Genomic DNA, 24,839 nt, shown 5'->3' with positions numbered 1-24,839 from the left:
ACGACCAAATTAAAACAGAGATCAAACAATATATGGAGACAAATGACAACAACAGCACAAAGCCCCAACTTCTGTGGACACAGCGAAGGCAGTTCTAAGAGGAAAGTATATAGCAATCCAGGCCTATTTAAAGAAGGAAGAACAATCCCAAATGAATAGTCTAAAGTCACAATTACTGAAACCAGAAAAACAAGAACAAATTAGGCCCAAAGTCAACAGAAGGAGGGACATAATAAAGATCAGAGAAGAAATAAATAAAATTGAGAAGAATAAAATAATAGAGAAAAATCAATGAAACCAAGAGCTGGTTCTTTGAGAAAATAAACAAAATAGATAAACCCCTAGCAAGACTTATTAAGAGAAAAAAAGAATCTCCATACATAAACAGAATCAGAAATGAAAAAGGAAAAATAATGACGGACCCCACAGAAATACAAAGAATTATTAGAGAATACTAAGAAAATCTATATGCTAACAAGCTGAAAACCTAGAAGAAATGGATAACTTCCTAGAAAAAATACAACCTTCCAAGACTGACCAAGGAAGAAACAGAAAATCTAAACAGACCAATTACCAGCAATGAAATTGAATCAGTAATCAAAAAACTACCCAAGAACAAAATCTCTGGGCCAGATGGATTCACCGCTGAATTTTATCAGACATAGAGAAGACATGATACCCATTCTCCTTGAAGTTTCCCAAAAAATAGAAGAGGAGGGAATACTTCCAAACTCATTCTATGAAGCCAGCATCACTCTAATACCAAAACAAGGCAAAGACCCCACCAAAAAAGAAAATTACAGACCAATATCCCCGATGAGCATAGATGCAAAAATACTCAACAAAATATTAGCAAACCGAATTAAAAAATACATCAAGAGGATCACACACCATGATCAAGTGGGATTCATCCCAGGGATGCAAGGATGGTACAATATTTGAAAATCCATCAACATCATCCACCACATCAACAAAAAGACAGACAAAAACCAGATGATCATCTCCACAGATGCTGAAAAAGTATTCGACAAAATTCAACACCCATTCATGATGAAAAACTCGCAACAAAATGGGTATAGAGGGAAAGTAACTCAACATAATAAAGACCATATATGACAAACCCACAGCCAACATCATACTTAACAGCGAGAAGCTGAAAGCTTTTCCTCTATGATTGGGAAGAAGACATGGATGCCCACTCTCCCCACTTTCATTCAATACAGTACTGGAGGTCCTAGCCACAGCAGTCAGATAAAACAAAGAAATAAAAGGCATCCAGATTGGTAAGGAAGAAGTCAAACTGTCACTGTTTGCAGATGACATGATATTGTACATAAAAAACCCTAAAGACTCCATTCCAAAACTACTAGATCTAATATCTGAATTCAGCAAAGTTGCAGGATTCAAAATTAATACACAGAAATCTGTTGCTTTCCTATACACTAATGATGAACTAGCAGAAAGAGAAATCAGGAAAACAATTCCATTCACAATTGCATCAAAAAGAATAAAATACCTAGGAATAAACCTAACCAAGGAAGTGAAAGACCTATACCCTGAAAACTACAGACACTCTTAAGAGAAATTAAAGAGGACAATAACAAATGGAAATTCATCCCATACTCTTGGCTAGGAAGAATTAATATTGTCAAAATGGCCATCCTGCCTAAAGCAATCTACACATTCAATGCAATCCCTATCAAAATACCAACAGCATTCTTCAACGAACTGGAACAAATAGTTCTAAAATTCATATGGAACCACAAAAGACCCAGAATAGCCAAAGCAATCCTGAGGAGGAAAAATAAAGCAGGGGGCATCCCGCTTCCCAACTTCAAGCTCTACATCAAAGCCACAGTAATTAAGACAATTTGGTACTGGCACAAGAACAGACCCACAGACCAGTGGAACAGAATAGAGTCCAGATATTAACCCAAACATATATGGTCAATTAATATACGATAAAGGAGCCATGGACATACAATGGGGAAATGACAGGCTCTTCAACAGCTGGTGTTGGCAAAACATGTAAGAGAATGAAACTGGATCACTGTCTAACCCCATACACAAAAGTAAATTTGAAATGGATCAAAGACCTGAATGTAAGTCATGAAACCATAAAACTCTTAGAAAAAAACATAGGCAAAAATCTCTTGGACATAAACATGAGCAACTTCTTCATGAACATATCTCCCCGGGCAAGGGAAACAAAAGCAAAAATGAACAAGTGAGACTACATCAAACTGAAAAGCTTCTGTACAGCAAAGGACACCATCAATAGAACAAAAAATATATGGGAGAATATATTTATAAATGACATATCCAATAAAGGGTTGACATCCAAAATATATAAAGAGCTCATGCACTTCAACAAACATAAAGCAAACAATCCAATTAAAAAATGCGCAGAGGAGCTGAACAGACAGTTCTCCAAAGAAGAAATTCAGATGGCCCACAGACACATGAAAAGATTCTCCACATCGCTAGTCATCAGAGAAATGCAAATTAAACCACAATGAGATATCACCTCACACCAGTAAGGATGCCTACCATCCAAAAGACAAACAACAACAAATGTTGGCTAGGTTGTGGAGAAAGGGGAACCCTCCTACACTGCTGGTGGGAATGTAAATTAGTTCAACCATTGTGGAAAGCAGTATGGAGGTTCCTCAAAAAGCTCAAAATAGAAATACCATTTGACCCAGGAATTCCACTCCTAGGAATTTACCTAGGAATGCAGCAGCCCAGTTTGAAAAAGACAGATGCACCCCTATGTTTATCACAGCACTATTTATAATAGCCATGAAATGGAAGCAACCTAAGTATCCATCAGTAGATGAATGGATAAAGAAGATGTGGTTCACATACACGATGGAATATTATTATGCCATAAGAAGAAAACAAATCCTACTATTTGCAACAACATGGATGGAGCTGGAGGGTATTATGCTCAGTGAAATAAGCCAGGCAGAGAAAGACAAATACTGTATGATTTCTCTCATTTGTGGAGTATAACAACAATGTGATACAGAAGGAACAAAACAGCAGCAGACTCACAGAATCCAAGAATGGACTAACAGTTACCAAAGGGAAAGGGACTGGGGAGGATGGGTGGGAAGGGAGGGATAAGGGGGAAAAGGGGCATTACGATCCACACACATAATGTAGGGTGTGGAGCACGTGGAAGGCCGTACAACACAGAGAAGACAAGTAGTGACTCTACAGCATCTTACTATGCTGATGGACAGTGACTGTAATGGCATGTTGGGGGGGACTTGATAATGGGGGGAGTCTAGTAACCATAATGTTGCTCATGTGATTGTACATTAATGATACCAAAATTTGAAAAAAGTTGCTCCCCTTGCCTGTGCTCAGGGTGCAGACCTCAGGAGATCACTCCCCTCTGAGCCTGCTGGTGTGAAATAGAACCTCAACACTCCAAGACCTCCGAGTGCTGCTTGGTTCTTCTGTCAGCCATCTAGTCCAGGTTTTCCTGTATTTTCTGTAACAAAATGACTCCATATTGTTAATCTGTCAGTTAATGTCAAATTAACCAGTAAATTCCATGCCACCCTAATCAATGCCCAACATACCTTTTTATGTGTGTGAAAAATTACCAGCTGACTCTAAGATTCACTGTAAACATAAAAAGGACCCAGAATAGTCAAAATAACTTTGAAAAGGAAGAATAAATTTGGAGGACTAACACCACCTGATTTCAAGACTTATTATAAGGCTATAGTAATTAAGACAGTGTGGTACTGGCATAAAGATAGACACACAGATCAATGGAACAGAATTCAGAGCCCAGAAATAGTCCTGCACACGTACGGGGAGATGATTATAAAGGTGCAGAGGCAAGTCAATGGGGGAACAGAATTACAAAACTTGTAGAAGAAAATGTACAAGAAAGTCTGTGTGATCTTGGGTTAGTCAAAGATTCTTAGCACAACCCATAAAGGGACAAATTGATAATCTGGACTTCATCAAAGTTAAAACTTCTGCTCTTCAAAACATATCACTGAAAGAAGGAAAAGAAGAGCCATAGGCTGGAAGAAATCATTCATAAAACATCTATCTGATGAAGAACTTCTACCTAGACTATAGATAAAGAACTCTCAAAACTCAATAAGAAAAACAAATTTAAAAGTGGGCAAAAAATTTGAACACTCAGCAAAGAAGGTACAGATGGCAAATAAGCCTCTGAACAGATACATCAGTGGTCATAAGGGAAATGCAAATTAAAGCCAGGAGACCCATTTCACAGCCACAGGGATGGTCATACTTAAGAGACATGCACACCCCAAGCTGCTGGGGATGTGGGGTAGCTGGAAATGCCACAACTACAGAGAGAATGTGAAATAGTACAGCCAATTTAGAAAACAGTTTAGAAGTTTCCTTAAACAGTTGAACATACACCTGTCCTGGAATCCAGCCATTTCATTTCAGGTACTCACCCAAGAGTAGAAAAGCTAGTCCATACAGGGCCTTGTGGCCCCAGTTGCTCCTGGGGGTCTGCAGCTCCTGTGTCTCTCCTGTTGGACTGAGCTTCAACCGCAGGCCTACTAGCTCACGTCTCCGCGTGGGGCCAGCACACTGCAACCCAAGTCCCCCCAGCTCCCAGAGCTCCGATCTCTGCCACAAGCTCAAGGCCTCTTCAGAGCTCAGTCTGAGAGCTTTTGTGTCGCCGGGACCTCTTTCTTTTGCAGCCAACTCTGCTCTGTCAGGAATCCTGTTAGTTCCTCCTTCTAATGCCTCCAGAGCTGATGCCCCTGGCCTCCCGTGCTCAGCGGCCAGCTGTCCCCACCTGCCTCCCACCTCCGCTTGCTGTACACCAGCTCTGCCGCTTTTTACCTGCTCTCCTCCACAGACAGGTGCATAGCTGATGCACCTGTCCACCATGGCCTGCAGCTTTCTGCAGGCCCCACCTTGCCCACCCTTTTAATATGTATCTTTCTCAACTCTTGGTGGGGCTACACCTTGACAACCCATCATAAGTCAAAAATATAATTAAGTCAACAATGCATTTACTGCACTTGCCTCCCTCACATCAGTTAGCCCAGCCCACCTTATATGTGCTCAGAACACTCCTGTCAGCCTACAGTTGGGCAAAGTCATCTGACACAAAGCCTATTTCATGGTAAAGAGTTGACTGTCTTATGTGATTGCTTGAATCCTATCCTGAGTGAAAAACAGAACTGCTCTCAGTGATTCAGGGGTCTGCCCATGTGATCGCGTGATGACAGGGAGCCCAGCTTGCTGCCCCGCCCAGGCTCACGAGAGACGATCGGATCCCATATCATGTAATCTGATACGTGGGGTGGAGACCCAAGTTTAAATTCTCAAGTCCAGGTTCTAGTGAGCGCGTGCAGCTTTTGCAAAATAGTACCATCAGACTGTTTTAAGTTGGGGCCTGTCTGCACTGACTCTGGTGCCCTCCCAACTGGTGGGTTTATTTCCACAGCATCTGCTGCTTTCTAAGGCACTTCTCACCGGTGTACTGGCCACCTGCTGCCCCCATGCCGACAGAGGTGCCCAGAGCATGGCCTGCATTCACCACGTCCTAAGCAGAGGCTGGCACGCAGCCAGTGTGTCGGTGTGTGTGTGAGTGAACCGCATAAACCCTAAGCCATCATGGGGACGTGGCCAGGCACTGCTATGCTGTGTACCTCAACCAGGGAAACCCGGGGAGGGCAGGGGGAGTGTCTGGGTGGCCTGGGCGTGTGGGGCGAGTACCAAAGTCTGGGATGCAGCAGCTTCCTCCCAGGGAGGACAGGTACGTGGGCAGGAGCTGGAGACAGTGTGTGTGGGCCACCCTGGGCCCCCGGGTGCTGGGCGGCTTGTGGGAGAGGCTGAGAGTCATTGTCTGCCCTTGAGTCCCTGCTCTGCCCCGGGGCCAGGTCCTGTCTGTCCTGAGGGAGTGCAGGGCCTGCTCCCAGGGCCTGTGTCCCCGCCAGGGCTTCAGGAGGGGCTCAGTGGCCCATGAGGTGAGCACAGCTGGGCGGGCTTGCTTGTTGCACGGTGAGCTGAGGAGACAGTCTGCAAGCGGACACACTGTGCGCTCACTGCCACTGGGAAGTGCCCGGGGTCTCCGTGTGGCCAGCCTCCCAAGTGCATAGCCGCGGGGGGGCGGGGGGAGACACAGGCACAGGGCAGGAACAGAGCTCTCTTCACTGTAGTTTAGGAAGTTTTGCCAAAGTAAAACCAGAAGGACTTGTGCGAATTAAACATTTAAATGGGGAGAAGGACCAAGATCCTCATTAGTGTTAGAAAGAGCCAGCTTTGTCAGACAGCAGCTGGCCACAAGGTCAGGTGCAGGCAGGGACGCGGAGAGGAGCCAGAGCCAGGCGGGGCAGCGCACGACATTTATTGAACTTGCACGTGTGCAGAGGCACTTCCTGGGCAGCCACCCAAAGCCGCCCAGGGGCCCTCGCGGGCTCCCCCGACATGACAGCCAGTTAGGGCCCCGCACCCCCCCCCCCCGCTGTGCCTGGGGTCAGGACCCCCATCCTCCAGTCTCCTTCCCTTGGAATAAAGGGCAGGGCATGCCCGACCCTGAAAGATGTGTGCAGACAGGAGGACCCAGACAACCTCAGGCTGGGTGGGGAAACAAAGTCAGCAGGTGTGGCCAGGCGCCAGCGGAGCTGCTCAAGGCAACCACAGCCCTGGATGGTGTGGGACAGGATGGCTTGTAGGACATGAGGTTGAAAGGTCAAACCAACTCTTGAACAGGTGCACCACACAAAGGAAGGCTATTTCTAAACTGCCATTGATGGGAAGGCCCCACAGCATTTAAAATCATCAGCAGTGCATGCCAACGTGAGCCTGGGGCCGACGGCTTTGCTCTGTTGGCATCTCTATGGCATAGATAAGTTTTGCTAGTAAATTAAACCTCTATTTATATTTGAGACAAGGGGTGGGTGGTCTGTACAGAGCGTGCGAGCCAGGCAGAGGTCAGGGTCCTCAGAGTGGAGGGCTCTGGGCAGGATTCAGAGGGCGCCCATCCCAGTGACCTCAGACGTCAGCCTAGAAGAGAAAGAGCCAGAGGGGACACAGGTCACGCTGTCCTCAGACAAGGGGATCAGGATTGGGGCATGTTGCTCTGTGGCCTTCTGATAGGGTTTGCAAATAACTCCTTGTCCTGAAAGACTGTCCCTGGTCACTGCTTGGTGGCCATGAACTGGAGACCAAAGCCAGGAAGAGGGAGGGGGACCCACCAGGGATCAGATATCCATGGGGTCTCCTTCCTGCCCACAGGGGCCCACATGCCTGTCACCATCGGGAGCATGACACTACCACCTGGAGAAGCACAGGCCACCAAACTGTTTCTATGGCAATAGCTGGGGGGCACTGGAGTCACACTGCCCCTGGGCTGGCCTCCCCAGGGGTCACACTGTGCTCTCCAACATGACCCTGGGTAGGGAGGCTGAGAAGAGTGGCCCAGGTGTGGCCGGGAGGGTCTGGCCTGGCTCTCAAATCCTTGCCATGGGCTGGGGGCCCAGCTGCAGGACCTTATCACCCCCAGCCACATAACATCTGATGCTTGGCATAGTTCCTGACAAGCTCCTCAGCAAACATGTGGGTTGGAGGGTCTTCACAGCCACAGGACATGTGACAGCTGTGTTTGCTGGAGCTACATAACCCTTCATACTGACTTTCCAGTAACCAAGTGAGTATTGGCCCTGAGCCCTGGGCAGTGTAGCCACTTTCCTGGAACTGCTCTCACCCCCAAGCACTGAACCCCTCACTGGAGGTTCATCAGGGTGAAAGCTTAAGTGTGACAGTGCAGAGGGTACGGGGCCTCCATTGCATCCCACCCCCACGCCCAGCCAGAGCAGCCTGCGGGGAGGCAGGGCTCTGGCCACAGCCCCCAGGCACTGTAGGGACATAGGACAGGCCTCCTAGTGGCTCACCTGGCATTGATGAGGTACTGGGCAAGGCTGATGTTTGCTGGGGTCCCTGTGATGGTGACCTGGCGCTCTGCTGACCCTTCTGTGGCATTGGCAATTTTGATCTGAGCTCCAGACATCTGTCGAATTTCATTGATTTTGGTCCCTTGGCGTCCAATTATGCAGCCTATTAGCTAGAAAAAGAGGATGGAGGGATTCCTTGGAGATGAGTCCTCAGCAGCCCGAGCCCAGCCTTGGTCTCTGTCCCAGGCCACCAACTCAGTGCTTCCAGCAGGAAGGTGTACTGCCCACGTGGGAGGGACAGAGGAGGGGAGTGGGGGTAGCTGAGCTCTGCGTGCAGCTCCCCTACTGCAGGGGCTCCTGGCAGACCAGGAGGGGCAGAGGCAGGTGGCCACCTCACCCGCTCCATGCCCTCTGGGGGCCCAATGCCAGCACCAGGGCCAGGGCTGTGTTGACACCTCCTAGGCTATGTCCTCAGGGTGGAGGGATGCTTGTTTAAAACCGGAGTAAAGCTTGCTGCTGCCTAAAACCTGTCTTTTGATGAACTTAGTTGAAATTCTGAGGACCCACCATGTTCCCGAAATTTCCTTCCACTGTGCCCTCTGCATAAAGATGGGGTGCAGCCACCTCTGGCCACTCAGCCCACTGAAGCAGGAGGCGGGCACCGAGAACAACGCAGCAGAGGGACCAAGCGGGGTCTGGGGGGACACAGAAGCGGCATGTGTGCCAGTCTGCAGCCGGGAGGCCAGGCCACCTCCCCGCGGCAGGGGAGTTGCCTTGGGGAAGCCCCGCCCAGCCGGTCCTGCTGTGGGCAGGGGGAGACCCCAGACACGCCTCCCTGGAGGTGGCGGCCACAAGCGCGGGCTTTAATGGTCAGCGGAGGGGCCCTGCATTCTGTGAGCCCCGAAGGCAAGCACAGGGATGGGACAGGCCAGGCAGGTGGGCCAAGCCGTGGGCTTCTGACTCTGCTTCCCATTGGCCTGGCCGGGCTCGGCACTGGTGACACCGTGTTCCTGTGTCGGCGAGGTGTTGCTGCAGGGCTGTGGGAGGGCGGGCAGGAGGGAAACCCACACGCAAACGGAAACCCAATGACCCTGCGCCATGACAGCGGCTCAGGGGGACGCAGCGTCTGAGCTAGTTCTTGTCCCTGAGGTGGCCCGCAGGGTCCGGTTCTAATCCCTCTCCCGGGTTAGAACAGCTGCCTCACGGGACCTTACCAGTCTCTCCCAACCTGCAGAGAGACCTCCATCTCTGGGCCGCTCCGCGTCCACCACCTCCCGCCCCCTCACCCCGTGTGGGGTCGGCGCCCTGGACTGGCCCTTGCCCGCTGCTGGGGGCCGCGAAGGCTGCTTCCTGCCGGGGCCAGGCAGCAGCACAGGCCTCCGAGTGCCCGGCCTCCAGCTCCGTGCGCGGTCTATGCAAGCGCCCGGTCTCCCCACCTCCTGGCTGGGGCGCCCCCGTCAGCCCCTGCTCTCACCCTTGGGCCGTCTCCCCTCCTGGGGCGGCACGCCTGTGGCACTGAGCCCCCCACCCCGCACGGGTCTTGCTCTCTTCCAGATGACGCTGCGGGGGCCCGGGGCCAAGGCGAACAGCAGCAGCCGCAGCCATGGCCCCGGCGCCCCTCGGCCGGGGCACTGCAGCTGAGACGGGCGTGATGAGTGGCAAGCCTCCACGGCCGTCCTGCTAACCCTGCCCCGAGCGACTCCTTCCCGGCCCAGGGCCGCCCTCCTGACTCTGCGCGCTCCTGCCCAAACGGCAGCTCTCTCCTGCCACCTTGCGGGCCCCGTGGACATTTAAAGAAAGCCGCCTCCCCACACAGTAGCCTCTGTGCTGCCTTGGCAGCTGCCCCCGCAGGACATGTGCCCACGCCCGCCCTGGTGTCTTGGTTTGGAATGGGAATCAGCATTCCTAGGGGAATCCAGGGATTCAGAGGAGGGTGCCAGGGGCACTGGGTGTGTGGAGAGGCCACGCTGGCAGCAGAGCAGAGGCAGAGGCTGGAACTGAGGTATGCTGGGTGCAGATACGCCTGTGGCACGCTGCCGGGGCACACTCGGGGCACCTGCCCTCTCCCGAGCCCTCCCGCTGTCCATGGGAGACCCTGGACCAGGGCGCCTGGCTGGCTGGGCTCCTTGTGCTTCCCAGCCAGCTCTGGCAACCGGATTCCCAGCCCCTGAAGCCCCTTGGTGGCTTTCTTGGCCTATGTCAGGAGTGTGGAGGGGTGAGGGGGGGTGGCAGGGCAGAGCTGGGGGGTGGGCTCTGGGGGTACTCACATCATTGGGAATGGTGAGCTCGTGGGTGCTGGCCGGGGGACTGGCATCCAGACCTGGGCACACCAAGGGGACTCTGTTAGGCCGGCAGGAGGTGGTCACCCTGGACCCTGCACCCCACACCCAGCCCAGTCCCAACTTCTCTGCAAACAAGGAGACGGAAACCCAGGTGGAAGGATGTCTACCTCTCTGCCTGGGCACGTGGTGGCTTCCCCCCTTGTCATGCTGCTCAGCCAGCTGCTCACAGGGCCCTTCAGACACCCAGAGGCCCTAAGCCAAGTGGCTTGCAGGGCACGGCACAGGTCACAGGGTCTCCTTGGTGCAGGGGGCACAGGCTGGGTAACCCAGATGACCCTGAGCCCCTTCTCCTTGGGTTCTTGCCCCTTGCCATTCCCTGCCCAGGCTCGGCAGCACAGCCCCTCATCCCCTCCAACCTGGCTCTGGCCCAAGGCCCCTGCCCAGCTGACTCCCCACCTGGCCCTGGGAAGTTCCTCCACTTTGCAGCCAGGAGACCTGATAAGCGCCCCTGATTCAGAAGGAAGCTCTGGGCCCAGAGCTGGGCTGGTCTCCACAAGGGTGGCCACGCCTGAAACGGACAGGCCTCGCAGGCACCATGCTGCACACTGCTGCCCTCCCACTGAGTGCCCAGGCAGACACACTCCTCAGAGCTATAGGGGCAGGAGCCGCTGTTGCTCCAGAGGCAGTGACAATGGAACGCAGGTGGGCTGGATGCGTGGCTCTAGCACTTGGCGCTTCTGTCTCCTCCCTGGAGGCCTCAGATGCCAATCCACGCCAGAGAGACTGCTCTTTCTACCTGCCCAGACCCAAGAGCCTCCATCACAGCCAGCTGCTGCAGACTGGGCTCAGGAACCTTCAGAATATTCCAGAACCTGAGTGCCTCCCCTGCCCCTGCCCCTGGGTCTAGAGGGGTCTTGAGGAAGCCAGATCAGGTACCTTCAGGACTGCTCAAAGCTGTCCCTGGCTGGCTCCCCACTGCCGCCGGCCTCGCCCTGCTCCTTAGCCTGCACAGCCTCCCCTCCGCCCCACTGGCCTGCGGCCCCGACGCCTGCTCCTGCCTCTCCTCCATGGCGCTGGGCAGTGAGCACCCTGGGCCTTTGTCTCCCACCAGGAGGGCCAGGCTGTTCTGGGGCCCATGGAGCACAGGGCTGGGCCCTGTGCTGAGTCATCAGATCGCCACATTGCCTGATTAAACCTAGTGTTTCCACCTTTTATTTATTTTAAGAAAGGTATTTTCAATACTTATTTGGTTGTTCAAGCATCTACACACATCCTATAGTGACATTTAAAATGGCATCTAAGACACTGCCTTAGCTCTGAGTCTTGGACAGCAACCACTGGACAGCCCGGTTTGTGGGGGACATAAAGCCATCACACCTGTTCCTTGGTTCGTTGTGATGAAGGGGCAAGTACCGACTTTTCTTTAAGGGAACACCACGTGCACACTCTGAAGATGAGTCTGTTTAGACCCTATCTGTGCATCTCGGGACCAGGCAGCCCAGAGGGAGTCTCTCAGAGGGCGATAATCCATACTCCACACAAAACACCCAACAAGCAAATGCCTAGTAACCTGCTGCTGTGGCAGGACACTTATGTGCATGCGTGTGGGTGTGCACGTGTGTACTGTGGGTCCCACAGGCCTTGGGCAGGGAGGCAATGTACACACGTGTCCCATGTTCCTTCTGCGAGGGCCAGTAATGCAAGAGGCAGAAGGCCGGGTGGGGGTTGGGGCCACCTGCCCGAGGCAAGCCAGGCCCCAGGGGTCCCAGGCGTCTCCAGAAACCATCTCTGAGTAATTGTATGGAATTACATTGAGCTGTAGACGGCTCAGAGACACGTGTGTTGTCACCTAGATACGCAGCTCTGTAAAGGCTTGGACTTCAGTACCATAATCAAAATATTCTGTGAATGTTTTTCTCTAATTTCCCTTCATTACATTCTGCATTAACTTAATTACAGGCTGCCCTGGGACATCACCAGTGCACGCAGCATCAGAGCTGCGTCTCAGCTCTGGAGAGGTGCCCCTGGAGCCCTGGGTGCACCGCTGGGCTGCACACCTTGAGGGACGGGTCGGGGCAGACCCATGGGGATCCTGGGACTCTCTGATGCTGCAGCTGCCACCTGGGGCTCAGAACACACTGGGGGGTGACAGCCATACAGCTGGGAGCGCTTCTCTCCTGCGTCCACTTTAGCTGGACATGCACTTTCCGGCTCTGACCCCTCGTGGAGGGGGGCCCCTCTGCCCAGGCCATGCTTTCAGCCCTAACTGCATTGTCAGTGAGCTGCTCCCTGGCTCCAGGCCCAGGGTATACCTACAAGCCTGGGCCCTGCCCAGATACCCCACATACACCTTAATGCAAATCAGAAGGGGTGCAGCCAGACCCAGCCCAGCTGGCCGTCCCACAGCGCTCATGGCTCCTACGACTGTCTGGAAAGCACACATCCTGGCAACTCTCTCACTGCAGGTCCCCACAGTCTGTGCCCCAGGAGGACAAATGATAACAGACAGTAGCTCTGCCACATTCGGGGCCTTTCGATGACAGGTGGCTGTGCTCTGAGCACTGCCCACACGGCCCTGGCAGCACACAAGGCTCGCCCACTTGCTGGCAACGGAAGCTGTGAGCCGTGTATGCAGACCCGGTGCCGGCCATATGACTGTCCCTGGGCGGCCTTGGCCGTCCCTTCACCAAGGCCCTAGCCATCCCCGTGGCAGATGCGAGCAGCCCCTCGCCCCCTCCTCCCACCAGGTCAATCACTGGGGCCAAGGAGGGGCAGCTTGGGGCCTTCCTGGCCTGCTGGCTGTCCATTTGGGGTGGCTTTGCTTTACCTGACGACTGGCCCATCAGATTTTGAGCTTCTTCGGAGGAGTGTAAAGGCAGCTTCTCTCCTGGAGAGCAAAGAAGAAACAGATTTAATGTTTTGCCCTCAAGGAGATAAGCAAGATCACTTCAACTAGGGAAGCTCAAAATCTGACTGGTGCGCACACAGCAGACCAGTGGTCCAGTGGGGTCTGCAGTGCACAGCCGGGGTGCGGCTCTGCCCTCATGGGAGGAGAGGGGCCCGGCTGGCCAGATGCAGCCGAGGTGAGGCCCACCCGCCCCCGGGCACTCGGGGTGCCCGGTAACCACACCCTGGGCCAGGCCTGGCTCATCGATGTGTTCCTGGGTGGGTGCCACTCCCAGATGGATAACAGGCTCCCGCACAGGGCATGCCTGTCTGCCCGTCTCAGTTCTTGCTCCTGGGAGGGCCCTAGGGTCCTGTGGGCAGTGGAGCAGGCCCAGACCCTTGAGGGGTGGATATCTCCTCATACAAAGCCACTGTGAGATGGCTTGCCAACCAGACAGGCCTCCCCGCCCGACCCAGCGGCGTGCACGCCGTGCTGTGTTCACCCTGCCTCCTTGGAATTCATGCTAGATCGTGCTTGCTCTGCTCCCTGCCCTCAGTAGCGCACTCAGACAGTCAGTCCCCGGGTGAGAAGAGAGGAGGTGAGAAAGGGCAGCTGGGTACGTACCAGGGAAAGCGGGGTTGGTCTGTCCGAGGGGAGGAAAGGGGGTTTGCTGCATGGCCAGCTGGTGGAGCTTGGTCAACTGCTGGGGGCAGGAGGGACATGAGAGCTAAGAGTTATCGTCATCGAGTACAGGTCACACCAAATTAAAGGCAGTCACAGAGCTTCATACAGACAGGGGGCCATGCGGACACATGGCAGACGCAGCAGAACTCAAGGACTTGGCCTGGCAGAACCAATGGGCCCTTGCTGGCAGGCATGCCGAGCAGCTTCCCTCTCCCGGCTCCCTGGCAGCTCCAGCCTGAACCAGCTGGCCCTCCCCTCTCACAGGCCCGGGCAGACCAGCAGCCCGCCAGTATGGAGGGGCAGGGATGGTGTGCACAGGCCGCTGGGAAGGGAAGGGCTGGGGAGCCACGGAACAGGACCAGCTGGGTCTCCAAGGGCCCCCCGGTCATGCTGTCACTCAGAATCTAGCACATCCTTGGGAAACCCACATGAGGCTCCCTTTGCAAACCTTGGCCTGGCTCCAGGCCCAGCCCTGCCTTGCTGCAGGGCATCCCTTGACCAAAAAGACCACTTGGAGGGGTTGACCTTAGCCCACACACTTGCTGCCTGTCACTTCCAGGATTACAGAACATCATGCTGGAGGTTCCCAAGGAGGAAGTGAGAGCCACAGAGCAGACAGACAGGCCCCTGTTGGAGCCTCACTGCCCAGGCACCTGTGCCCAAGTGGGCTGCTCTCTGGCATTGTCCCCCCAGTCACTAGACGTTCAAGGGGTGCCTCTGAAATGAAGTTTAATTTTATCTGAGCCTCATTTCTTAAGTAAAACTTAATATAACAGAAGATAAAGGTGAATGTGGAGGGGCCACATTTGGGGCTGAAGGCAGGGGCTGCATGCTCACAGTCCCCACACACTTTGGAGATGCAGCAGTGGCCTCAGGCCTGGCTGGTGCCCAGGGCCGTGTGCACCTCCAGCCATGGAGGCCAGGCAGCGTGCTCGCCTAAGGAGCCTGACCTCTCTGAGAGCCACCTGCCTGGCAGCGGGTGGGGACACTCAGGGGCCCGCAGGTCACATGTGGTGGGCCAGATACCACGTTTGCCCACCATGCACAGTCTTGGGGAGGCAGCCATTGTGCCAGGGGCCCCAGCATGGACTCCACACCCGCGTGTCATAGAGGAACCCCCAGGGTGACAGGGGAGGGGTTGCTGTCGACCCAGCACCAAGAGAAAGACTGAGCGCCCTTCCCAGTTCCAGGAGGACCAAGGCTGCCCCAGCCAGCCCCTCTGAGACCCCTGCCCATCCACTGAGCCCTGTGGGTACAGGGGCCTGTGGCCGGTCCAGCCTCTTCCTACTTCCACTGGTCAGGGTCTGGCATGCGGACCCCAGCTGCAGCGGAGCTGCAACCACCCTGCAGCTGCCCAGTCACACCTCTGAGGTGGAACCTTTGCTGTGTGAGCTGCTGGGACCAGGGTGGGTGTTGTCCCCGAGGTCTGTCTCTCCTGGATGCTCCTGTCACGCCTGCCATTCCAGATATGTCTGCTTCCCTCCCTCCCGCCCTGGAAGTGGTGAGCGCATTTGGCAGCAGCCCCCCGACCCCAAGGCTCCCTCCATCTCTGGGCTGCTCCCTGACCTGGAGCGCTCGGTGGGGCCTGACCAGGGAGGACTGGCCGCAGTGGGGCGGGGCTGGACGTATGCTGCCAGTATGTCTGCCCAGTGACCTAACCAGGCAAGGGGTGACGCGAGCGGCTCCGCACTGGAGCCCTCAGAAAGGTGACAGAGGAGTGGCTGAGGAAACACTGCCACGGGGCCACCAGCTGGAGTCACAGGGACAAGAGGGGAGATATGGGCTGCCTCCATGATGCCTCGGGTGACATGACCCTGCAGGTATGACAGTGCAGGCATGAGCAACAAGAAGGAGCCCTGAGATGGTTCACGCCAAGGGCCTCCTGGGGACCCAGCCGCACAGAATGGATCCTGCAAGCCCACCTCTCACCTGCAGGACCCCAGCCCCGGGCCCTGTGCATAGCAGGTCACACCAAGTCAGGGGGCATCTGGCTGCACTCTGAGCTCATAGACAGGTGTGAAGTCCTCACAAGGGGGGTCACTCCAAGTCCCCAGCTGGAGGAGAAAGCCCCATTTCCCGACAGCAGATGAGAGGCGAGCAGCAAAGGCTGTTCACTACAGGCTCAGCGCCCACCCACCGGCTGCTCTCTGCACTCGGGCCTCTATTTCACCCTGTCCCGTGCTGGTACGTCTGACCCTCAGGTTGGCCTTCTCCCCAGGAGGGAAGGGGCTCTACCTGTCCCCACGCCCCCGAGTGTGCAGATGTGTACTCGCAGGACGGCAGGGGACAGTGGGGTTCTGGAGGCAGGAGGACTGACCTGAGCGGCTGCAGCAGGCCCAGCCCCACAGACACCCCCGTCTGCTCTACACAGGCCTCTGCTGCCTGTAAGACGAGGACCCGTGGAGGGAGCAGGGGGCCGTGCACTCGAGCTGGGTGCATAAACACCATAGACTGCCAGGACTTTCCTGCTGGCTGCCCAGCTGCCCAGCGGCTTGGCTCCCCTGGACTCTCCATTGGCCCCGGCACAGCAGCACGACAAGGCACACTCAGCGGTCAGCTCCCAGCCCACCACGGCATGTGTCACAAGCTAACGCTCAGGCCCAGCAACCCCAGCTCTGACCCTTACTACCGAGATACATTTGCTGCTTGTATGAAAAGCACTACCACATTAACAAATAAATCCCCCTCCAACCAGGCACCCACAGACGTACAGGGTGTCTCTGGGACAAGGTGCTGGCTCACAGCAGCTCCTGGACAAACACCTGCGCAGCATCTGGACAGACAGGTGTCGGCTGGCATACTGCTCTCATCTTGACTCTGCCCTAGGTCAAGTACTTCACTTCTCTGGAACTCAATTTCTACTTTTTTTTAAAGAAGCAGGCAGGACTAAGTGCCAAGAGGAATTCCCGCTTGAGATATTTCAGCCATCAAAACATACCAGACTTTTGGTGCCTCCAAATCACCAGGTGAGAGGGAGGGAAGAAAGAGAGGCTGGAGGAAGCAGGGTCTCATATAGATATTTCTCTGTAACTTGCCTTTTCCACTTAACAGTGTGTTGGAATATAGACACAGACACATACTAAACACAGACAATACTAAAATTCCAAGTACCCATATATACACAAGTTGAGGAGTCATCACTAAATGAACCCACCATGCAACTGTAGTCACCAAGGGCACGCCACCCACAATGGGTGCTCAGCATGCAATCATGCCAGCTGGGCACAGTCGAGGCCAGAAGACCCCTGCCTGAATGAGTACAGAGGGGTGCTCTCGCCACCAAGAGTGACACCACATAGTGTGGTGCGGCACACAGGAACCTAGCAGTCGGTTTACTGGAAGCCCCTCTCCCAGTGCTCTGCGTGACCCAGCAAACATTTGCTTACTGAGAATTTACTTTTTCATCTTCCTTTGAAGGCCCACACCCCTACCCCCTGCTCCTTAGTTCAGGATAACATATACCTCATTTTCCCTGTCTTTGCTATCTCATAACTGTGTGGATTCCCCAGACCTTTGTGACTGAATTTGATTTTCTCCTGTTAATCTGTCTCACCATTTTCACTCTTAGACCAGCCAGAAGAACCTTAAAGGGTAGAGGAAGGTTGTTTCCTCTCAACACAATAATCTTCCCCATAGTGCTGTCATCTGCATTCGTGCTTCCTCCCATGATAGGTGTCTTTTCCCATTTTCCTATTTTTGCTGACTCACAAAAAATCCTTACGTATTTCAGATACTAATTCTATTTCAGTTACTTGTGCTGAAAAGGTCCTTTCCTCACTCCCTTTATGGTGTCTTTAGAGAAAGATAATTAAAAATTTTAATGTAGTCAAATTAATCAGTATTTCCTTTATGCTTTGTGCCTATGCTTTAAGAAGTCCTTTCCTGACCTATGAACAAAAAGATATTTTCCTTTATTTTCTTCTAAAAGTGAAGTTTCCTTCTTGTGTTGGAAGTTCTCTGATACATAAGGGACATTTCTGCTCATGTGAACAGCCCACCATCTACTCTCTCCTCTGTGACCCATGTAGGCAGCTTTGACACAGACAAGGCCTCCTTACATGGGTGAGATTCCCACTCTCAGGTCCAGTCTCTCTTTGCACTGAGACCACATGTCACAATATGTATAGCCCTCAGTAAATCTCCACATCTGCTAGGACAAATCTCCCTACTATACATTCCCTTCACAAATTTCTTGGTGATTCTCAGCTTTTGCGCTCTGCAGGCATTTTAAAACAGTACTTTAAGTCCCTGTAGGGATTTTGATTGGAGTTGTATTGCATTTGCACCTCAATTTGGGAAGAACTGACATTTTAAAGTTACTTAGTGTTCCCATTCATGAACATGGTATGTCTCTCCATTTATGTTTGGTCTTTAACTTTTAATAAAAACACGTTTTAATTATTTATTTCAACTTACTTGCTTTTTAGTAAGGGAGTATAGACTATATGATTCCAATGCTTGAATGGTGATGAGTCTTCCTTATGGTCTGGTATACAATTAAGTGTGGTCAGTGTTCCCATGAATTCTATGGCTACACTGGGTGCAGGGTTCAATATATGCTCATCCTATCAGGCTCACTGACTGTACTGTTCAGAGCATCTTTACTATTGTCTTTAATATTCACCTTTAATGAAAGAGGAATGCCAACATTCCACAATGCCTGTTAAGATCTCTTTGTGGCTTGTTGTTTTCTTTATAAAATATTGGAAGATGTTTTAGATGCATAGAAAATTTGAATTTGTGTCTCCTAGTAAACTGAACCTTTATTAATACGTAAGGACTAAACAACAAATTTGCCTTAAAGTCTTGGTTTGTCCCCACTGATATTAACATTGATATATAAGATTTTGGTACTAGGTTCCTAGGATAGCTTTTTATATTCTTTCCATTTTCTGGAACCTTATTCTTTAAGTGTATCTCTTAAAAAAAAAACTACTAGATTTTTTGGCTTTTGTCTGCATGTCTATTTCTTTGAGTTTTTTTTTAAGTCTGAGGTTTTTTATAAAACTGTTTTTTTAACTTTGCTCACAATATCCTATCCATGAAGACCAATTGTGCATTTCTAACTGTCCAGATTTCCTAGGATTTCTTTTCTTTCCATCCTTCCTTCCTCCTCCCTTTTCTCCTTTCCTTCCTCCCCCTTCTTTCTGTTCTTTGTCTTTTGTACTGATTAATAATTTTTCCGCACTTACTCATTTTCCCCTCTGTACCTCACAGAAGTTATATAACTGAACTGTCTACTGTTAGTGGCCACTTTGAAATGTAACATGTACATTTAAAGTCTAAGCTCAGCATCTCCACCTGAATATGTTCATTCCCTCAGCCCCATCCTGCTCTATGATTCATTTTTGTCCATTTAGTTGTTTCATTAGTTCCACAAATTAGCCTTGATATTGACTTTAGAGACCATGTTTATTTTCACGGACCCAAATGGTTACATTTTAATGGAGTCAAACCATATTTTCTTTATGGTTGGTGTTTGAGTGACTGAAAGAAAGGGTACTTCTCTTTGCTCACCACTCGTTCTTGCTTACCCCCGCTAGCCTGCCTGCACATCACTTTCCTTTTCCTGAAGGGCGCCCACCACAAGTGCGGCCAAAGCCGTGCATCTGTGAGTGTCTGTTCTGGCCCCTGGAGGACACCCCTGCGGTAGAATGCGGGTTGTCGGCTGTGGGGCCTCGCTCTGGCCCCCACTGCTCCCACTGAGAAGCAGCCTGGCCCCTGTTCTGTGGCTTTCCTGACTCCTTTTCTCTCTGACTGCTCTGAAGATTCACTTCTGGTACTGGTGTTACATGGTTTTACTTTGCTATGTCTAAGAAGAATTTCTTTTTGTTTGTCTTGTTTGGGATTTGCTGGGATTCCTGGGTGTGGGGACTGGTTTCTTTTACTAATTCTAGGAAGTCCCCAGCTCTCCCTCACTCCATTCTGTCCTCCCTTCTCGGGGCTCCCACAGACACGCGTGTTATCAGTGTTTCTCAGACTTTCACATACAGAAGAGCCATGCAGGGGTCTTGTGAAAATGCAGATTCTGACAGAAGGGCAGGCTGGGAGAAATGGCCCATGAAGGGCTCAGCAGCAGAGGCTGCCGACCTACGGGTCTAACACCAGTGGGCAGAGACACAAGCTGTAGCTCATGCCCACAGTGAAGGTTAACCTGGACCTCCTAATCGCCATAGCCCTGCCCTGGCAGCAGGTGGGGCAGGGGCAGCTCTCCGCCACTTGGAGCCATAGGAACTCAGAATGGGCAGGGCCAGAGGTGTAGCCCATCAACTGGGTGGTTGGGGTGTGGCTACTCTTTCCACTGTTTTAACGGGAGAAGCAGCTTCAGTGCCACCACCCCACAGGGTGGTAGAGGCAGACCTGAGGAAGTGGGCGAGGAAAGTACACCGTGACCATCAGGGTGCGTGTGTTCACTCTCTGCAGGTCCACAGTTGGTGACGCAGTGCGACAGCCCCGTGGGTGGAGGGCAGGAAACACTTTCCACACAGGGCCTGACTGGGTGTCCTGCTGCCTCACCTCTGCCGTGATCCGCAGGTCTCTCTCTCTCTCACTGCCCATCCCAAAGAGCGAGCTTCCTGGCAGATGCTGGTGCCCCTCTGGCTCCCGGGCACCTTACCCTTTCTGCAGAAGTCCAGTGCCCAGGGAGGGAGCTGGCTCTACTGCTCACCGGCTCTTTAGCTCTGGGCAGGTGGCCTAGAGAAGCTTCTGCTTCCCCCTGAAAGCCAGTTCCCACAGTTGGTGCCAGGCTCAGGCAAGAAAGGAGAGATGGCAGGTCCTCTGCGGTCATTTCCAGCCTGCTATTTTGTCTGGCTGGCTCTCGGCATCCCTTTAAATGAGGAGGTGCTGAATGACCAATGGCTGGGAAGCTCTGAAGACCAGACATGAGGATTCAGGCATGAGGGCACACTTGCCATTCCTTCCAGAAGACAACCTCCTGTTGTAGTCTCACTACCATAATCCTGGGTCCTGGCCATGCAGCTCTCTGCATCTGCTCCTGTCCCAAGGCCCCGCTGCCTCCCTTCCGCTTGGGCAGGACGGTGGGGGTAAGTGGCAGCTTCTGTGGCTGGCAGCAGCTAGGGCTGAGGACTTGGTCCTCCAGGCTCCCACCATCTCTGTGCCACCATAGAGGCTTCCAGAAGGGTTCAGGTAAAGCCAGCTAGTGGCAGGCAAGAACTCGCAGGGCACTTGCCAGGGTGGGGGGGCCCTGATGGTTATTTAAGAAGGGTAAACCAGAAAGTATGCTTCAAAGTCAGGTACATAAAAAATAGGTATTATTTTAGTTCTAGATAAACAAATACTCAGCTGTAGGAAATACACTTTCTCAGAGTCTTTGTCAATCCAGGAAAGATATTAAGCCACCAAAAGATGACTGCGCATGTGCCCACTGTGGTGGAAATATTTAAATTGTGTGTTCAGTTATACTACGAAATAAATTAGTTATTTCCTGTAATGGCACATTTGGGTTCTAAGAAATGAAGCTTTAAAATTCATCTGAATGCCAAGCTCAGATGGAAATTGCCTTCTTGGCCATCATCGCCTGTCACCATTCATTTCCTTTTGTTCTGAATGGACGTCTGGTGACGGCCTGGCCTTCCACTGCCCGCACCCACAAGAAAGGAACTTCCCACGTCAGTGACGACAGTGCTTGCCATGCGTGGGGCCGGCCTGAGAGCAGCACGCTGAGACGCCATCTCACTATGCACAGCTGAGCACTTCAAGTCTCTACCAACACGTGAGGCAATTCTGTAAGTTATCTGCAAGTTAAACTAATCTGAAAAGAAACCTGTGATCTACCCATTTTTAAGAGATGCTAAGAAAATCATATGGAAAAAGAAAACATGGATATGAAAAGCAAACTGAAGTCTGTTGTCCTTACATGGCACAACCCACACCTGTGACGACCTCAGACAGGAAGCACTTTTCTGTAAACTTGGAGGCCAGGCCGATGCAGCCTCCCTGACAGCTTCAGGCCCTGTGGCTGCAGGAAGTCACAGGCCTTCATCCCGAACTTTTCTCTGGGTGACCTGCCCTTCACTGGAGGCCAGGCCACTCTGTTGGCTGTGAGTTCTGATGCTTTAATAAGTCAAAGAACCAGGGTTCAAAACTGCCTTTCTCTGCACACCCATTTCTAAAGGCACAAGACCGCTGTCCTAGAAATTAGCCCTCTGACCCACGTGATGGCACATCCTCACCTCCCGTCACCCATGCGGGCCCCCTGCTAGGAGCCATGGGACCTCCATATCCACTGCCCTGCCCACTCTCCACCCACTGCGCCTACACTCAGGCCATGTTCCTGCCCTTGGGGCTGGCTGCCCTGCTCCCAGGCTCTACCCACTCACCTGCAATCAGGCCCCTGTGCTGAGGACCTGCACCTGTCTGCTATGGTGGTCTTACAGAGCTCCCGGGCTCTTCATGCTCATGGGCTATGTTGTCAGCCTCCTATAGCACTTTAACTTGCCGAGTGGGTTCATCCCTTGCCTCTCGCAGGATGCCAAGCATCCCCATCGCAGAGAATGGAGTATCTGGGAATCACCAGTAGAGGCCGAGTTTCAACATGTGTGCCTGGAAGGGAGGCCAAGGTGGCCATGGCTGGTGGAGGTGTGGGCTGCTGCCTCAGTGGGCTTAAGTGACGGGCAAGGGACAGGAGGAGCTGTGGAGTGTCTCACCCACCCACCGGCTGAACTTGGGCTTCCGTGCCCTCCCTGGTTTCTACTGAACAAGCGAAACCCAGCTGCTTTGTGCAGGACAGCGGCTTCCTGAGTGGGGAAAGGAGACCTAGGTGGCCAGTGCATCAGCTCTGCTGCCAGAGCCACTAAAACCTCTGGGGCCGTGCCCAGGTGGGGAAGGGCTTCTCAGTGGCTGGGCACAATGTGTGTTGCTTAGTGAGGAGTTTTAACAAGGAGGGGCTGTCAGCCTTTCTCTTCTGCTATGTAGAAACTTCCTGCACTGCCAGGGACTCCATCTCTACTTCACTGCGTGGGCATTTACTGTCGGTCACCACTGAGGAGCCCGCCTGGCCCTGCCCCGTGTGCAGAAAGGTTTGAGGAAGACCCGAGCATTGCTGTCACCTGGCACTTCCCTGTGTGGACAGGTGCGCCTCAGCTCCCAGAGACATATGTATGAAGCGCTTTCCCAGGAGAGGCAGAAATATGCAAAATGGTTTGGAGACGAAGGCGGCCTCTGCAGGTTACTTCAGGTGTGCTCTGTCTGCGAGCCAGGAAGCCCATTCCCTACCGGGGCCTTCTCTTGCTTGTTTCTTCTTTTCTGTTTCTTCCCCCACCCCACTTTTTCCAGTATCAACTGGCGTGGACCTTGCTGCCTGGTGTCCCTAAAGCCCTGTGGAGAAATGCCCTTCTGCTCACAGCCCCAGGAGTGGCATGTGGCTCCTGTGGGTCCAGGCCAAGAGGAGTCTGATCCCGCCCCCCGCGGTGCATTCTAGGGTGTCTCTATCCTGCAGCACTAACATTACAGTCCGACGAGATGGGGTGGGAGGTGAAGGGCGGCCCGGAGGACAGGCATCTCACTAGTGCTACCAGGGAAGCCAAGGCCTGTTGGGTGGCTTTGGGATACAAGGGGCCCTATTTCAACCTGCGCTCTGCAAGGGAAGAGCATAGCTTTAGCTGAGGCCTTTCCCAACAATCTCAAAAGACCTGTCTGGGGGCACATCACCTAACTTCTGGGCCACACATAAGGCACTGTGCTCTCCCTGCCCACCCAGGTGGGTGCCAGGGCAGAGTCGTCCTGCCCTGTGTGCAGAGGAAAGCCCCAGACTACAGCAACAATCAGAACAATTTGACATCAGGCCAAGTCCTCCGCACGAGTAGAATTAGTGCTAAGAGGTTGAAAGTTATTCAAGGTCATATGGATACGACACAGGTCAGGAACATTGAGAAAATGGTATTAATATTATTGTGTAATATTAATATTAGTAGCAATTTAGCAGCATGCAGGTAGGTAAATGGCAATGAGAAGAGGAGGTGAAAGGCAGACAGAGAAAACTCACATCTGGGTGGGGGATGGCATACTGTCCCTGGATCGTGTAGGCCTAGAAAGAGAGAGACACTGTCAGCCCACGAAGTGGCCAGCGCTAGTCACCCACCGGCATCACTCCCCTCAGGACAAGGGCTTTCTCAGGAGTGGGACCTTCCTGTGAGCAGCGCCAGGCCACTGGGTAGGGCATTCCCCTCCAGAGGTGTCCCCCCAGCCCCCAGTCATGCAGGACAAAAGGCAGATCCTCCCAGGGCACCAGAAGTGCAGAAACCAGCAGGGTCCTGGTGTTCAGTGTGGTCAGCGCCCCTTGGTGGTATGGCCAGGCTACCACCAGACATATGAGCCGGGAGATCTCGCCCCCCACTTTCTGGAGAGCTGCAGGAAGCCAAGGCTGGTGAGTCAGCGGGGAAAGAGGGAACTGCTTCCCACTCCCCTGATTTCTCAAAGAAAAATCCCTAAGAATGATCTTACCCCCTCGGAGATTTACTAATTATTAACCTTTTGAAAATTTATTCAATGATCAGGATAGACACTTTAGGGAAATATTTAACCCCAGAAAATCAAACCAGAAAAAAACCTTTAAAAGGTGATTTAAAACGAATTTTGCAAAAGCCAGATTAGGAAACGCACCCTCATCAGTCACCGGACTGGCTGACCCACATTCAGCCTCAGTGGACTGGTTGGTTGAGTGGGGCGGCATGCCCCTGGGGTGCAGCATGCACCCTAGGCATCACCTTGGTTTTGTGGTTTCACTTGCCTCAGGATGGTGACCTGACTGGCCACAGAGTGTGGACCCCGTGGCCTCTCCCACCATCCCACCCCGTCTGCCTCAACAGTCCATCAGCCACAACGCACCAGAAACTCATGGGACAAACAAACCACATGGAGTCAAGGGAGAGTAAAGACCGAAGACTTGCGGTCAGGCCTCACGTGGTGTGAAAGTGCCAGCCGGGGCCAGCCACACTGGGGCCCTCAGCATGGGTGGCACAGATGTGGAGGGATGTGGCTCCCAGCCCCTGGCCACATGGGGCTCCCATCCACATCCTAAGTGGACATGTAGTGCCCAGCCATAGGGGCCTTCAC

At 52.8% G+C, this 24,839-nt stretch overlaps 1 protein-coding gene across 18 annotated transcripts in view; it reads right to left on the bottom strand.

Annotated features, from left to right (window-relative positions):
* Positions 1–6,326: 6,326 nt before the first annotated feature.
* PCBP3 (poly(rC) binding protein 3) overlaps positions 6,327–24,839 on the bottom strand; it is a 291,192-nt gene continuing 272,679 nt past the window's right edge. For 8 of the 18 annotated variants that reach the window (XM_036912123.2, XM_036912117.2, XM_036912110.2 and 5 more), the window contains 6 exons: positions 23,770–23,811; positions 13,707–13,785; positions 13,023–13,082; positions 10,181–10,233; positions 7,914–8,083; positions 6,329–7,026 (listed from right to left, as the gene is read on the bottom strand). In XM_036912123.2, the coding sequence (XP_036768018.1) occupies positions 6,990–7,026; positions 7,914–8,083; positions 10,181–10,233; positions 13,023–13,082; positions 13,707–13,785; positions 23,770–23,811 (441 nt within the window). In that variant the 3' untranslated portion in view covers positions 6,329–6,989. Of the gene's footprint in view, positions 7,027–7,913; positions 8,084–10,180; positions 10,234–13,022; positions 13,083–13,706; positions 13,786–23,769; positions 23,812–24,839 lie in introns of all 18 variants that reach the window. The other 10 variants (XM_036912111.2, XM_036912116.2, XM_057505445.1 and 7 more) reach the window with 5 other exon arrangements.

This window comes from Manis pentadactyla, chromosome 1, assembly GCF_030020395.1.
Source record: "Manis pentadactyla isolate mManPen7 chromosome 1, mManPen7.hap1, whole genome shotgun sequence".
Taxonomy (NCBI): domain Eukaryota; kingdom Metazoa; phylum Chordata; class Mammalia; order Pholidota; family Manidae; genus Manis; species Manis pentadactyla.
This window is presented reverse-complemented; position numbering and strand designations above follow the sequence as displayed.